Here is a 16,312-nt window from a genome sequence, read left to right as displayed (position 1 = left end):
ACTCTCACAGCCCAGTATTATCTGTAGCCATCCTCCCTACCCACCTGACAAATTCTTCTTCAATTATTGAGTGGTTCCACAGGTGACGGATGTCCAACTGAAGTAGCTGTGTCAAAAGCTGAAGAATTGGTTGCCTCTCTTCTTCCCAGTCAAAGCCATGGGCTGCCTTGGTCCGAGCTTTCTTACCCTAAAAAGGATCGTGTATACATTGAGGAAAAAATAAGGGAAAAAAGAGGGTCAAAATCTGCCAGTCTGAGTGCCCAAACAATCTAGTATGAAGACAAGATAGAAGGTAATATGGAAGAAATATTACAAGTTCCACAGTGCTACTTGTCCAGGAAGAAAATGTGTGACACTTTTGAGTTCTTTCTCCTAAACTCTCAATGAGGACAGAAAGGATTCATGGATCATTGGATTCCCTTCTTTCCCATCTACTCCCCTTTCTCCCCAGACCCCACATAACATGAGCCCAAAACTCCAAATTACCTTCCCACCAAGGTCCAGGTCCACGAGGTTTGTCTGACTGGTCTCAAAGGATTCCAGGAGACGTATCAGAGCATAACAGTTCATTTTGAGGGCGTTTAGATGGGCATTTCTATCTGATCCACTCAAAGTTGTATCATCCAGGATAGCTGGAAGCTCCTGGGAGTGGCGGGACACCACTGTGAAGGGCAGAATCTTGGAATCAGTTTCACTCACTTCTTTCATATACCCCAACTTCAAAACACCCAGCACTTACAGCCATCAGATTACCAAAGATCTGTGTTTCATCTCTCAGTGGCCATAATACAAGCTAAGTCCTTTGGGACCCTTGGCCCTGATAGCCTGAACATGCCCTGTTCCTACTCTCTCACTCCAGTTACCACAATTTCTCTCCAGCAACTGGAAGAATCACCCCCATTAAAAAGAGGTAGTTCAAAAGTAGGAAAAAGTTCTTGTTGGTCTGCCCTTACAGTGAACACACATAACTCTGTATTGCCCACCAAGATTACAGACCTTTAACAGGCCAAAGGTCCCTGGGCTTAGCCAAACCAACTGAATCACAACAGCCTTGATATCATCATGTGGCTGACACAATGTAGGAAAAACAAACAAACAAACAAACGATAACAAACACCTTCCATCCCCGACCCCCGACCCATAAACACCTTTTATCAGGAATTCCAGAGTATCTTCTTTGAGGTCAGGATCTATACTTCGAAAGTGACTATGAGGGAAAGAAAGTGTGGGGGTGAGATAGGAAGGAGCCTACAGAGCCCTTTTTAACAGATCAGATCTAACCGGTGAATCTAATGTTTAAAAACACATGTGAAATTGTTCAACTGAATTAATATAGTGGCAAGTTGGGTACATGCTCATCAGTAGAGATATCAATATCCAGAAGCATTTATCAGTGAAGCTATAACTTGGAATTTCAGGACTACCATGCACAGTTAGGACAAACAGCCACCAGTTCTTTTTAAAGTACCAGTTGGGTGTTTCACTTACTGCAAAATGCTGTAGATGGTATCAAAGTGCTCCAGCACAGCCAGTGGCCCCTGAGCTCGAAAGGCAGCCTGAAATGCTATGAAGATGGAAAAAACAAATCAATTTGGAGGGAAGAGAGACCTTTTCAGTAAATTATATCCATAGCAGAAAACTAGGCTTATTACTTGTATTGGTAGAATCACAAAAAAGAGACAAACAGTCCACTTCAATGTAACCTATAATGACGATGACAGCCAGGCACGGTGGCTCATGCCTGTAATCCCAGCACTTTGGGAGGCCGAGGCAGGTGGATTACCTGCAGTCAGAAGTTCGAGACCAGCCTGGCCAACATAGTGAGACCTCGTCTCTACTAAAAGTACAAAAAGTTGGCTGGGTGTGGTAGCAGGCACATGTAATCGCAGCTACTAGGGAGACTGAGGCAGAATTGCTTGAACCCAGGAGGTGGAGGTTGCAGAGAGCCAAGATTGTGCCATCGCACTCCAGCCTGGGCAACAAGAGTAAAACTCCATCTCATCTCAAACAATAAATAAAATAAAATAATGATGATGATATCTTATATTTGTGTTACTATTAAAGCCTTGTTAAAGCTTCACCACACCTGAGCAAAAGCAGACAGTACCACGCCTACTTTACACCTTAGAGTGGTTGTATGACTTGTCCAACTTACAGTAGTTAAGAGGGAACACAAACTCAGGATCTTTAAAAAAAAAACCAGTTTATCCTATTTGTGTCCTTTTTCTGCTTCAGGATCCCACAGTGCACTTAACTGTCAGGTCTCCTTCGTCTCCTCCAGTCTTTATCTTTCATCATCTTGACACTTCTTTGAGGAGTACTTGTCTCTTATTTTGTAGAATGTCCCTCAATTTGGGTTTGCCTGTTTTCTCACGATTATATTGAGGTTATGTATTTTTGTAAGATTACAGCAGAAAGGAGGGTCGGTCCTCAGGCATCGTATCAAGAGGTGCATGAAGTGAATGTCTTATTACTGCTGATGTTAACTTTGATCACTTCATAGTGTCTGCTACATTTCTCCACTGTAACATTATTATTTTCCCCTTTGCAATCAGTATTTTTGTGGGAAGATACTTTCAGACTACATAAATATCCTGTTTCACATCACATTTGCCCACTAATTTAAGCATCCATGAATGATTCTTGCCTGCCACAATTACTGCTGTGTTTACTAAATGGTGATTTTCTATCTCTATTATTCCTTCTACATTTACTAATGGGAATGCTGCTGTAACGATTAGTTGTCCCTTTCTCTTTATTTAGTTATTCACTTATTTATAGCAGAATGGACTTATGGATATTTCTCTTATTCTGTGCTTTAATCCATTACTATTTATTTTCTTGCACAAATTGTCCAATACTTGGTCTCTGCGATCTCCTTCAACTTGGCCTGTGTCCTTTGAACATGACTCCATTTTTTTGTGTTTTTTTTTTCAAGACAGGGTCTTGCTTTGTTGCCCAGGCCAGAGTGCAGTGGTGCAAACATAGCTCACTGTAGCCTTGATCTCCTGGGCTCAGGGGATCCTACTGCCTACTCCCTACTGCCTCAGCCTCCCGAGTAGCTGGGACTACAGGCGCCTGCCACCACACCCGGCTAATTTTTTGTATTTTTAGTACAGAGGGGGTTGCACCATGTTAGCCAGGATGGTCTTGATCTCCTGACCTCATGATCCACCCACCTCGGCCTCCTAAAGTTCTGGGATTACAGGTGTGAGCCACTGCGCCCAGCCTAGCTAATTTTTTTTTTTTTGTTAATTTTTTGTAGCGATGGGGTCTCACTTTGGTGCCCAGGCTGGTCTCGAACTCCTGGGCTCAACTGATCTGCTGCCTCAGCCTCCTGTGGGATATGATGAGGTTTCTCTTCAAATAGCCTGATCAATCCTTTATTCTTTAATTCGTAGTACCTCCCCCACTACCTTTTTTCCTTTTTCTCTGTTTTTCCTTTCTGCCTTTGTTACATGGCCAGACACACCACAGTACCAGGCTTATCAGTACCAGACTTATCAGTACCAGCTCACATTCCCTTCCTTATTTGGAAAGAAGACTAGCTTTCCTTTATTACTATTTATTTATTTTCTTTCGTACTATTTCTTACTATTACTTTCTTACTATTTCTTATTATTATTATTCCTTTCCTTATTTGGAAAGAAGACTAGCTCTCTAGCTCATTGCAGACACCCCTTCACCTTTTCCCCTCTCTCCCTTATGCGCCCACCTTATCTAAAGTTCAAATGTTTGGCCAACTGGGCTAACTGTGCGACCAGACCCTGGCCAATGGGGAAAAGGGTACGGGGGCAGGACTTGCATCAGGAATAAAGGCTCTTGTGCCCCTCTGTTCAGGTGTGCTCTCATGGCAACTGGCCAAGGAGAAGCACCCTCTGCGTAGAAGTAAAATTGCTTTGCTAAGAATCCTTTGTTTGAACGTTCATTTTCCTTAGGATTTTGAGCGTTATTCCCAACACTTCCAAAGTGCTGGGATTAAAGGCGTGGGCGACTGCACCCAGTTTCCCTTCACCTTTGTTGCCTGTCTTGTATCATGAGAGGGGCTGGGCTCATGCCTGTAATCCCAGCACTTTGGGAGGTGGAGGCAGCGGGATCGCTTGGGCCCAGGAGTTTAAGATCTGCCTGGGCAACATGGTGAGGCTCCATCTCAAAAATAAATAAATAAAATAAAAGATGTTCTGGGCTCATCTTGTACTTTCCCTGGCCCAGTCCTGTAATCAACCATTCTCAGTGGAATCCTGGCTCCTATTATGGAATAACAGTATGTAGAAGCCAAACTCTAGGCACTACTTGCACTCATTTCTATTACAATATTACTGCCTTTGGCCCTCTCACTGGAGAAAAGTAGGACACATATGTATGTCTACAATTAATCTTCGAACAACAAGATTTGAATTATGTAGGTCCACTTATATGCTAATTTTTTTCAATAAATATACTGGAATTTTTTCTTTGTTCCTTTTGAGACAAAAGTCTCACTCTGTCTCCCAGGCTGGAGTGCAGTGGCACGATCACAGCTTACTGCAGCCTCAAACTCCTGGGCTCAAGCAATCCGGCTGCCTCAGCCTCCTGAGTAGCTAGGACAACAGGTATGCTCTACCATATCTGGCTAATTTTTTTTTAAAGCTAGGTATGTCATGAATGCATAAAATATACGTAGATCCTAGTCTATTGTATCATTTACTACCATAAAATATATATGTCTATTTTTTTTTGAGACGTAGTCTCTCTCTGTTGCCCAGGCTGGAGTGCAGTGGCACTATCTTGGCTCACTGCAAGCTCTGCCTCCTGGATTCACGCTATTCTCCTGCCTCAGCCTCCCAATTAGCTGGGACTATAGGTGCCCGCCACCACGCCCAGCTAATTTTTTGTATTTTTAGTAGAGACGGGGTTTCACCGTGTTAGCCAGGATGGTCTTGATCTCCTGACCTCGTGATCCGCCCACCTTGGCCTCCCAAAGTGCTGGGATTACAGGCATGAGCCACTGCACCCGGCCAAATATATATGTCTATTATAAAGTTAAAACTTATCAAAATTTGATGCAGGCTGGATGTGATGGTTCACACTTATAACCCCACCACTTTGAGAGGCTGAGGCAGGAGGATTGCTGGAGGTCAGGAGCTCCAGACCAGCTTAGGGAACATGGCAAGACCCCATCTCTACGAAAAATAAAAAATTAGCTGAGCGCAGTGGGGTGCACCTATAGTCCTAGCTGTTCCGGAGGCTGAGGTGGGAGGATTGCTTGAGCCTAGGAGGTTGAGGCTGCAGTAAGCTGTGATCATACCACTGTACTCCAGGATGGGTGACAGAGTGAGACCCTGTCTCAAAAAAAACCCAAAAAAACCCACACACAAACACAGATAGTACATGGCATCATTCACAGCCCAAGAGAAATGGAAACAAATATAAAGATGCAATATTATTTGTTTTTGTTTTTTTGAGACAGGTTCTTGCTCTGTCACCAAGGCTAGAGTGCAGTGACAAAATCTCACACTCTCTTACCTACTAAAGGCACTGCTCCAATGACTGTTCCCTCTTCCTTCTGCATCATCAGCTTTCCCCTCTCTGATCATTCCTACTCAACATACACACATGTAATGCTGCCCATCTTAAAAGAAATACATTATATAAATTCATCATCTCTAATCTCTGTCATTCCATTTTCTTAAAAACCTATTCCAAGCAGGCTTTTGCCCCCACTATCTTCTGAAACAGCTTTGTCAAGGTTACCAGTGACTATGACATCAATAAATCCAGTAGTTAATCTGCAGTTGACCTCTCCTTTGTTTTTGAAAGACTCTCTTTATTTAGCGTCCATTTAGCTCCTTCATTCACTTTCTGCCCCAATGACTGCTTCTTAATTTCTTCTACTGGTTCTTCTTCATCCTCCTAGCCTCTAAATGCTGGACTATCTCAGGTCTTGGTCTTCAAACTGCTTCTCTTCTCCATCTACATTCACTCCAATCTCATGGCTTTAAGTGCTGTCTACATGCAGAGTATTAAATCCTAAATGTGTATCTTTAGCTGACAACCTCTCCCTTGAACTCCACACTCACATAACCAACAATCTAAACCTCTCCCTCCCATATGCTACCCCATCTCAGTAAATGGCAACTTCATTCTTCTAGTTGCTCAAGTCAAAAAGCCTTGTAAGGCCGGGCATGGTGGCCCAAGCCTGTAATCCTAGCATTTTGGGAGGCCAAGGCAGGCAGAGCACTTGAGGCCAGAAGTTCAAGACCAGCCTGGACAACATGGCAAAACCCCATCTCTACTAAAAATACAAAAATTAGCCAGGTGTGGTGGTGCACACCTGTAATCCTAGATACTCAAGTGGCTGAGGCATGAGAATTGCTTGAACCTGGGAGGCAGAGGTTGCAGTGAGCCAAGATCACGCCACTGCACGCCAACCTGGATGACAGAGCCAACAGAGCAAGACTGTCAAAAAAAAAAAAAAAAAAAAAAAAAAAGCCTTGTAATCATTCTCATCTCAGATTCCTTTACTAACCCTATAAATCCAATCCAATTCATCAGCATTCCTGTCAGCTCTACTTTGAAAATATATCCGAATCATGTTATCACCACTTCCCCTGCTATCCCTCCAGTCCAGTCTACTTGGTATTACCATATTAGCCACTTAACTAGTCTCCCTGCTTCTCTCCTTGCCTCTTATAGTCTCTGCTCAACACAGTAGTCAGTGAATCTTTTAAAATGTCAGACCATGTCACTCCCATGCTCAAAACTCAATGGCTTTCAAGTTCATTCACACTGAAGTTCAAGTTTTTGCCATGATCTACGAGGCTCTAGAGATCAGTGCTTCTCAAACTAATAATTGCATCCAAATTGCCTGAGGGATCTTCTTAAAATACAGATTTCCTGGCTGGGCGCAGTGGCTCAAGCCTGTAATCCCAGCACTTTGGGAGGCCAAGACGGGCGGATCACGAGGTCAGGAGATCGAGACCATCCTGGCTAACACGGTGAAACCCCATCTCTACTAAAAAATACAAAAAACTAGCCGGGCGAGGTGGCGGGCGCCTGTAGTCCCAGCTACTTGGGAGGCTGAGGCAGGAGAATGGCGTAAACCCGGGAGGCGGAGCTTGCAGCGAGCTGAGATACGGCCACTGCACTCCAGCCTGGGCGACAGAGCGAGACTCCGTCTCAAAAAAAAACAAAAACAAACAAACAAACAAAAAAAACCAGATTTCCTGATTTAGCAGCTTTGACATCCTGGGTCTTGACATCCTGCATTTCTAATAAGATCCCAGATCAGGAGATCATGATATTAACACTGCTGATGTGAGGACCACATTTTGAGGAGCAAGATTCTACAATAATCTGTACCACTTCCTACCTAATCTCTTTTTCCTGGCTTACTCCAACTCTATTGGCATTTGCCCACCTCCAGGCCTTTGCATAGGCTTTTCTGTTTGCTTGGAATGCCCTTCCCTGACAATCTGCATAGTTCATTTCCTTACTTTAAGGTCTCTGCTCAAACGTGACATAACAGCAAGGCTTCTCTGATGATCCAACATGAAATGGATGAAATGGCAGGCCCTACTATCTTTCTTCTTTATATTATTTATTTTTAAGCTTTGTATAATTAATTTTAGAGACTATGTTGCCCAGGCTGGTCTCGAACTCCCGGCCTTAACAATCCTCCTGCCTCTGCCTCCCAAGTGGCTGGGATTACAGGGATGAGTGACCATTTGCAGTACACTTCTTTTTTTCTTTTTTGAAACAGGGTCTAGCTCTGTGGCCCAGGTTGCAGTGCAGTGGCATGATCATGGCTCACTGCAGCCTCTGCCTCCTGGGCTCAAGCAATTCTCCCACCTCAGCCTCCCAGGTAGCTGGAACTACAGGTGTGCACCACCACGCCTGGCTAACTTTTTTGTAATTTTGGTAGAGATGGGGTTTCACCATGTTGGCCAGGCTGGTCTCAAACCCCTGAGCGTGAGCAATCCAACTGCCTTGGCTTCCCAAAGTGCTAGGATTACAGGTGTGAGCCACTGCGCCTGGCCACACTGTCTTCTTTATTTTTCTCTTTGGCTCTTACAACCATCTGACATACAGTGGTCCTTCCCAATCTGTGTTCTCACTTTCTGAGGTTTCAGTTACCCGTGGTCCGTCTCAAGTCTGAAAATATTAAGTGAAATATTCCAGAAATAGGCTGGGCGCCGTAGCTCACACCTGTAATCCCAGAACTTTGGGAGGCCGAGGTGGGCAGATCACATGAGGTCAGGAGTTCGAGACCAGCCTGGCCAACATGGTGAAACCCCGGCTCTACTAGAAAATAAAAAAAAAAATTAGCTGGATATGGTGGTGGGCACCCGTAATTCCAGCCACTTGGGAGGCTGAGACAGGAGAACTGCCTGAACCCGGGAGATGGAGGTTGCAGTGAGCCGATATCTTGCCACTGAACTCCAACCTGGGCAACAGAGCAAAACTCCGTCTCCAGAACAGAAAATAAAAAACCAAAAAATTAGCCAGGCATGGTGGCACTCGCCTGTAGTCCCAGCTACTTGGGAAGCTGAGGCAGGAGAATTGCTTGAGCCCAGGAGGTGGAGGTTGCAGTGAGCTGAGACTGAGCCACTGCACTCCAGCCTGGGCAACAATGCGAGACTCTTATCTTAAAAAAAAAAAAAAAGAAAGAAAGAAACATTCCAGAGATAAACAATTCATAAATTATAGGTTGTGTGCCATTCTCAGTAGCATAAAATCTGGTGCTGCCCTGCCGCCTCCTGCCTGGGATGTGAATCATCCCTTTGTCCAGCATATCCACACTGTATATGCAACCCTACTCACCCGTTAGTAGAACCACCTTGGTTATCATATCAACTGTTGCAGGGCTTCTATTCAAGGAACCTTTATTTTACTTAATAATTGCCCCAAAGTGCAAGGGTAGTGATGCTGGCATAGTTATAATTGCTCTACTTTATTAATATTGTTGTTAAACAGGCCAGGCGCGGTGGCTCACGCCTGTAATCTCAGCACTTTGCGAGGCCGAGGCAGGCAGATCACAAGGTCAGGGGATTGAGACCATCCTGACCAACATGGTGAAACCTGTCTCTGCTAAAATACAAAAAATTAGCTGGATGTGGTGGCATGTGCCTGTAGTTCCAGCTACTCGGGAGGCTGAGGCAGGGGAATCTCTTGAACCTGGGAGGCGGAGGTTGCAGTGAGCTGAGATTGCAACACTGCACTCCAGACTGGGTGACAGAGCGAGACTCTGTCTCAAAAAAAAAAAAAAAAAAAAAAAAGTGACAAGAACAAGATCATGTCCTTTGCAGGGACATGGATGGATCTGGTACTCCATCCATTATCCTCAGCAAACTAATGCAAGAACAGAAAACCAAACACTGCATGTTCTTACTTACAAGTGGGAGGTGAACAATGAGATCACATGGACACAGGGAGGGGAACAACACAATGGAGCCTGTTAGGGGGTGGAAGAGCAGGAGGGGGAGCATAAGAAAAAATAGCTAATACATGCTGGGCTTAATATGCAGGTGATGGGTTGACAGGTGCAGCAAACCACCACGGCACATGTATACCTATGTAACAAACTTGCACATCCTGTACATGTACTCTGGAACTTAAAAAAAAGGTGACCATTTTTAAAAATGATGCATCATTATAATAACTGAAGAGCAATTTGTCATAGTATGCAGCATGTTCAATTGGTGACACATATATCCACATGATATGGACAGAACAGTAAACCTGTGGACACTGTTGGTTTGCCATCCATTAGCCAACCACCACACTCTGCCTTCTTACTTGCTTACCAAATGGTTGATATGCTCAAGTTTAGGGAGGCTCCTAGGTAATAATCTTGATCAGTTTAACCAGTCTGGGTAATTCTATTTCTCTTACCTGTACAGTCCTGTGCCCTGTAACATTTTGGTAAACAATAGATCACATATGCGACAGTGGTGCCATAAAAATATAATACAGCTGAAAAATTCCCATCGTCTAGTGACTTCTTGATGACCTTGATCCTGTGTAGGCCTAGGCTAATGTGTGTGTGTTTTAGTTTTTAACAAAAGAGGCTGGCCGGGCATGGTGGCTCATGCCTACAATGCCAGCACTTTGGTACATGTCTGTGGTCCCAGCTACTTGGGAGGCTGAGGTGGGAGGACTGCTTGAGCCTGGGAGGTTGAGGCTGCAGTGAGCTGTGATCAGGCCACTGCACTCCAGCCTGTAGTCCCAGCACTTTGGGAGGCTGAGGCGGGAAGATTCATTGAGCCCAGGAGTTCGAGACTAGCCTGGGCAACATAGGGAAACACCGTTTCTACAAAAAATAAAAAATGTAGCCAGGTATGGTGGTGCATGTCTGTGATCCCAGCTGCTTGGGAGGCTGAGGTGGGAGGATTGCTTGAGTCTGGGAAGTTGAGGCTGCAGTGAGCCGTGATCATGCCACTGCACTCCAGCCTGGGCAAGAGTCTTAAGTACCTTGTCTTTCAAAATAAAGAATAAAAAATACAAGATAGAAAATTCCTTTTTCCACTTCTGGACATTAGAGCAAGAAGCTGCCATCTAGCCTGGTGCAGTGGCTCATGCCTGTAATCCCAACACTTTGGGAGGCTGAGGTGGATGGGTCATTTGAGGTCAGGAGTTCAAGACCAGCCTGGCCAACATGGTGAAATCCCGTCTCTACTAAAAATACAGAAATTAGCTAGGCAGTAGTGGCGTGCTCCTGTAATCCTAGCTACTTGGGAGGCTGAAGCAGGAGAATCGCTTAAGCCTGGGGAGGCGGAGGTTGCGGTGAGCCGAGATCACCCCACTGCACTCCAGTCTGGGCAACAGAGTGAGACCCTGTCTCAAAAAAAAAGAAAAAGAAAAAGAAGTTGCCATCTAGCAACCGTGAAAGAAAGCCCAAGAGGAGACAAGCTGGGGCCATATTGTCAAGCTGCTGCATTAACCAACCGTTCTTCTTGTAGGTGATAACAAATGAAGTAGGTTATAATCTCTATATTTACAGATGAGGAAACCAAGGCATTGAGAGAATTAAGTAACTTGTCCAAGGTCAGAGTAGTAGAACCAGGATTCAAATCCAGGCAGCCTGGCTCTAGTCTTTAATCTCTATACCTCTCCAAAGCAACCTAGCTGCTATAAGACCGCTTCCAACAAGCACAAGGACATTATGAAGTCTTTCTGGTAATGCAAAAGGTGCTTTTGATCATTTACAGGTTTCAGTAGGTGACTGCACTGTACATATATTGCATGGTGTTGCAATGGTACATATATATTATGGGTTTTTTCCCCCATAATTGTACATCTTGGAAGGAAGATATCTAGACTCTAAAAAGGTATTACCAAAAACTGGTCAGGTTAAGTCCCAGACATTCTGAAAAAGCGATCCCTTCCTATAACTCTTAAATCCACCAGGACTTAATTTGGACACACGGTAAGGGGTAAAGATGGAAAATAACTTTTCCCCAAAGAGTAATCACATACGCCAAGACTGTTTTTGACTAATCTAGAAAAGGCAGTTAATGAATGTATTCTTTGTGTCATGCATCCCATGCAATGTTAGGATAAAACAGCAAAATAGGAAAAACATATTTCTTGCTCTTATGATGCTTCCAGGTGCAGTGAAACAGAAATGACAATGTAGCAATTCCATGTGGGATGGTCCTTTGAAAGAGCTAAGTACAGTGACAGCTATGGAGTCTTACCTCTAAGCTGTGGTGGAAGATGTTTGATGGACAGTACCTCTTGCACAACATACTGATTCACCCCTCCACTTTTCAACAACTCCTCTGGGGATAATGGCAGATGGAACTCATACATTTGGGGAGCCATTCTTCTCCTACAGGCTCACAGGGCTAGAAACCAAACAGTGAAAAGGTCAGGGTCTATATTCAAGACCTGTCTTCGTATCTGGTTCTATTACTTTCCCATCCCCAACATATATAATGGTTTTTAGTTTTATAGCAAGCTAGTAGCATTATCTGGTTCTGTTACTTCCCCATCCCTAACATATATAATGGCTTTTAGTTTTATAGCAAGCTAGTAACATTATCTTACAGGATCTGAGATTGACCCTGGACTAGAAACTAATTCTAGTAGTGACACTGGCACTTGATCGTGTCAGTTAAACCCCTGGACTTTATCTGTAAAAACAGGGTTACTAAACTCTGATTACTTCACAAAGTTGCTCTGATGATCAAACGAATCAAGCAGTATAAAGGTGTTTAAAGAACTATAAAGTGACATATTAATGTGCAAAGTATTATTTCCATTTTTATGTGCAAAGCTCCTTAAGTAGAGAATGGTCCGATCTCATCTGAGGCCAGAACAGTGCCCCAGCATGGGCTAGTGGGCTTCCTGCACCAGAATGGTAAGAGCATTAACAATGATGATTTATTTATCCTGTGCCAGGTCTGTTAGGCTATTTGCATGCATCATATCTGATCTAAGTCTCCTAACCTCAATCCCATGAGGTGCATAATAATACAAATGAGTTTACAGAGCGGATATTGCAGTAAGAAAGTTAAGCGATTTGCTTAACATCTTCCGTTGCGGATCTGTCAGACTCACAGTTTCTCCCACATCGCGCCCCAAGGTTATATCTACTAGACCTCCCTGCCTATTGTATATTGCCCAATACTGGGTCATACTGACATGTACTCGATTTTTCTACTCTTTTACGACCTGCAACACCACATCTTACCTGGGGATCTCACCCGCGGCTCTGACTCCGGCAGTCAGGCTGAAATGAAAAGGAAAAAACACTCGGGCACAACACGCACCAATTAGCAAGGCAGTTTTCAAGTTGGCGGAGAATCCGGCCAATCCCCGGCAGGCAGAGGCAAAGGGCCGCCTCTGAGTCTGGCAACGCGCGGGCAAAGCCACAAATACCGAGTTCAAATTTCAACGGCTGCCAGGGGGCCAATCGCGACGCTCGCTGGAGCGGCCGGCCAATCACAGCGCCGCCTGGGGACGTGCCAAGGCTCCGCTCCGGCAAGGTACCCCTTTGCCCGGTCGGCGGGGAGGAGGCCGTATTTCTGCCGGCCAGAGATGTCGCGTCCCTGGCTGGGCAGTAGTAGTGCCCTGGAATAGTGAATCATTCAGTCACCCCCAGGAAAGGAGGCCAGTCCACGCTGGGAGTTAGAAGACATCGCCTCTAATCCAGGTTTCTCCATCTCCTCCGCTAAGTGACGTCCAGCAAGTCACTTCACTTTCAGGGCCTCAAATTTCCTTCCCAGTAGTAAAATGGGGGTAATAAAAAAAGCTACAGCGCAAGACTGTTGTGAGGCACAGAGAAAGGGCTTGGTTTTTGGAAGCGGGTTCCAGGTTCTCAACCTTCATTTCCTTCACAGTTGAAGGACGCCAAAAAAAGCAGAAAGGGTGAATTTTCTTGAAATCTCAGTTTTGGGGAATCTTAGCAACCAGTCGCGGACCTCAGCTTGTCCGGCGCTCCAAAACTTCCGGCGGGCGAACCGGAAGCAATGAGGCGGGAAGGGTGGTAGAGGCCCCTTCGGCCGGAACCCGGGGGGCGGGGCTTGTGGCTGTAGTTGATGGGGCGTAGGTGGGCCCTGCGCCCACAGCTACCTGGGTAAGGCCCAAGATGGCTGCCCTCGTGTGAAGTCGGCGGGGACGGTTCCTGTCGTCATCTTGAGGGCCACGTGTGGCCCTCACTCCTGGACTTATTTGGTGTGTTGTTGAAGCGGGGAGACTAGAGAAATGGCAGGGAGCCTCTTATCTGGGGCAGGCAGGCGCCTGTGGAACTGGGTGCCTCTGGCGTGCAGAAGCTTCTCTCTTGGTAAGTGGCTGCTGTAGACATCCGGATAACTGCTTCGTAGTATAATAGGCGGCTCAGACTAATTCCCTCCCTTCCCCATCCCTAGGTGTGCCGAGATTGATCGGTATAAGGCTCACTCTCCCGCCCCCCAAAGTGGTTGATCGTTGGAACGAGAAGAGGGCCATGTTCGGAGTGTATGACAACATCGGGATCCTGGGTACGACTTGACCTTCGACGTGGTACACAATTTCAGAATAGCAATTACTCTGTAATGACTATCTTTTTCTCCTGTGTAGAGAGTGGTACTGTGCTCAATAGTAAGAGCAAACACTTATGTAGCTGTTTACATTGTGTTTGTCACTGTTCTGAGTACCCTCATATAATTTTTACTTCATAAGTAAAAGTTAACAATTTTTCCAAAGTTAATAAATGATAGTATAAGAATTTTAACCCCAAGCAGTCTGGCTCCAGAGTCTCTGCTATTGTTCTGTACTGTGATGTGTCTTGTCTATAGGTGCTGCTAAGCAAGATGCAACTGTGGGTTGAAAGCTTAGCTGGTGTAGGATGGGTTCTCTTGTCTTGGATCTAATGTGTTCTCTCACATTACACAGGAAACTTTGAAAAGCACCCCAAAGAACTGATCAGGGGGCCCATATGGCTTCGAGGTTGGAAAGGGAATGAATTGCAACGTTGTATCCGAAAGAAGAAAATGGTTGGAAGTAGAATGTTCGCTGATGACCTGCACAACCTTCATAAACGCATCCGCTATCTCTACAAACACTTTAACCGACGTGGGAGGTTTCGGTAGAAGAGAAAGCTGAGAACTTCGGAAAAGGCTCATCTGTCACCCTGGAGAAGGGAAACTGTACTCTTCCCTGTGAGGAAACAGCTTTGTATTTTCTCTGTAATAAAATGGGGCTTCTTTGGAATTTGATAGCCACATACTTCTGTTTTCCTCTAGATGCTGCCTCTACTTACTCATGTAGACTGTGAAGTCTTTTTTTTTTTTTTTTTTTTTTTGAGACAGAGTCTCGTTCTGTTGCCCAGGCTGGAGTGCAGTGGCGCGGTCTTGGCTCACTTCAAGCTCCGCCTCCCGGATTCACGCCATTCTCCTGCCTCAGCCTCCTGAGTAGCTGGGACTACAGGTGCCCGCCACCATGCCCAGCTAAATTTTTGTATTTTTAGTAGAGACGGGGTTTCACCCTGTTAGCCAGGATGATCTCGATCTCCTGACCTCATGATCCGCCCACCTCGGCCTCCCAAAATGCTGGGATTACAGGAGTGAGCCAACGTGCTCGCCGACTGTGAAGTCTTGACTCCTTCTAGATCTTAGGATCTTAGGTTTGGGCTTCACACCACTTGCCTTTTACAGTCTAGCTATACCTAATGCCTTTAAAAAAAGAAAAGTTGATGAGAATGTTACTGGCAGTTTTTGACATAATGCTGTTAATAGTGTTTCTAAGGAGCCTTCCACACTGAAATGAAATATAAGAGAAAAATGGAGTCATACTTCTGTATTACTCTAATGAAATATTTTATTAGGCATATTCTTTGAGTAGGAACTATAGGAGAAACAAAAGTGTGAGGTGTCCTTTCCATTTAAATATGAAACATTAAGTACCATATGAGTGGTAGAGATGGGGGATACTAAGCCTGACTGGTCATCAGAGTTGTCTGGATGTTTTAACATTTCAAAAGCCTAGTCTCAACCCCTAAAGATTGATCAGTAGAGCTGAATTGAGTCTAGGGCATCTATGTGTTTTGTTCTTTTTAAATAATAATTTTAAAAAATTACAGCTGGGCATAATGGTGCCCACATGTAATCCTAGCATTTTGGGAGGCTGAGGTAGGAGGATTGCTTGGAGCCAGGAATTTGAGACTGGTCTGAGCAACATGGTGAAACCCCGTCTCTACTAAAAAAAAAAGTGGCCAGGTGCGGTAGCTCACACCTGTAATCCCAGTACCTTGGGAGGCAGAGGCAGGCGGATCATGAGATCAGGAGATCAAGACTATCCTGGCTAACATGGTGAAACCCTGTCTCTACTAAAAATACAAAAACAAACAAAAAAATTAGCCGGGCGTGGTGGCGGGCGCCTGTAATCCTAGCTACTCCGGTGGCCAAGGCAGGAGAATCACTTGAACCCGGGAGGCGGAGCTTGCAGTGAGCCGAGATAAGTGCCACTGCACACCAGCCTGAGCGACAGAGCAAGACTCCGTCTCAAAAAAAAGAAAAAAAAAAAAATTAGCTGGGCATGGTTCTGCATGTCTGTGGTCCCAGCTACTCATGCTTCTGCATGCCTGTAGTCCCAACTACTCAAGAGGCTGAGGTGGGAGGATCACCTGAGCCCAGGAGTTTGAGGCTGCAGTGAGCTGAGAGCGTGCCACTGCATTCCAGCCTGAGCAACTGGGGTGAGACTCTGTCTCAAAAAAAAAAAAAAAAAAAAAAGTGAAGTTAGGGCTGGGTGCAATGGCTCACACCTGTAATCCCAGCACTTTGAGAGGCGAAGGCATGAGGATTGCTTGAAGCCAGGCGTTCAAGACCAGCCTGGGCAACATAGCAAGACC

At 45.1% G+C, this 16,312-nt stretch overlaps 2 protein-coding genes, 1 long non-coding RNA gene and 1 other non-coding gene across 4 annotated transcripts in view; 1 reads left to right on the top strand and 3 right to left on the bottom strand.

Annotated features, from left to right (window-relative positions):
* The window catches only part of NCAPD2 (non-SMC condensin I complex subunit D2), a 37,174-nt gene extending 23,727 nt beyond the window's left edge, over positions 1-13,447 (bottom strand). The window contains exons 1-6 of the mRNA XM_001105024.5: positions 12,677-13,447; positions 11,679-11,828; positions 1,489-1,564; positions 1,149-1,207; positions 487-662; positions 45-187 (exon numbers count right to left, since the gene is read on the bottom strand). Of these exons, the coding sequence (XP_001105024.3) occupies positions 45-187; positions 487-662; positions 1,149-1,207; positions 1,489-1,564; positions 11,679-11,805 (581 nt within the window). The 5' untranslated portion in view covers positions 11,806-11,828; positions 12,677-13,447. The remainder of the gene's footprint in view (positions 1-44; positions 188-486; positions 663-1,148; positions 1,208-1,488; positions 1,565-11,678; positions 11,829-12,676) is intronic.
* On the bottom strand, positions 740-1,069 carry LOC114671231 (small nucleolar RNA U85). Its single transcript, XR_003721112.1, has one exon. It is a non-coding gene; the product is annotated as a small nucleolar RNA U85 (small nucleolar RNA).
* Positions 3,612-6,471, bottom strand: LOC144332748 (uncharacterized). Its single transcript, XR_013400809.1, has 2 exons — positions 5,291-6,471; positions 3,612-4,524 (listed from the first exon to the last, which is right to left on the bottom strand). It is a non-coding gene; the product is annotated as an uncharacterized LOC144332748 (long non-coding RNA).
* Positions 13,448-13,498: 51 nt separating the features above from the next.
* Positions 13,499-14,771, top strand: MRPL51 (mitochondrial ribosomal protein L51). The gene is given in 3 exon segments (NM_001194316.2): positions 13,499-13,768; positions 13,854-13,964; positions 14,359-14,771. Coding segments are annotated over 3 exon segments (387 nt in total). The 5' UTR covers positions 13,499-13,689; the 3' UTR covers positions 14,556-14,771.
* Positions 14,772-16,312: the final 1,541 nt, after the last annotated feature.

The sequence above is a fragment of the Macaca mulatta genome, chromosome 11, assembly GCF_049350105.2.
Source record: "Macaca mulatta isolate MMU2019108-1 chromosome 11, T2T-MMU8v2.0, whole genome shotgun sequence".
NCBI lineage: Eukaryota > Metazoa > Chordata > Mammalia > Primates > Cercopithecidae > Macaca > Macaca mulatta.
The sequence above is the reverse complement of the archived record's forward strand: the minus strand, read 5'-3'. Positions and strand labels throughout refer to the sequence as shown.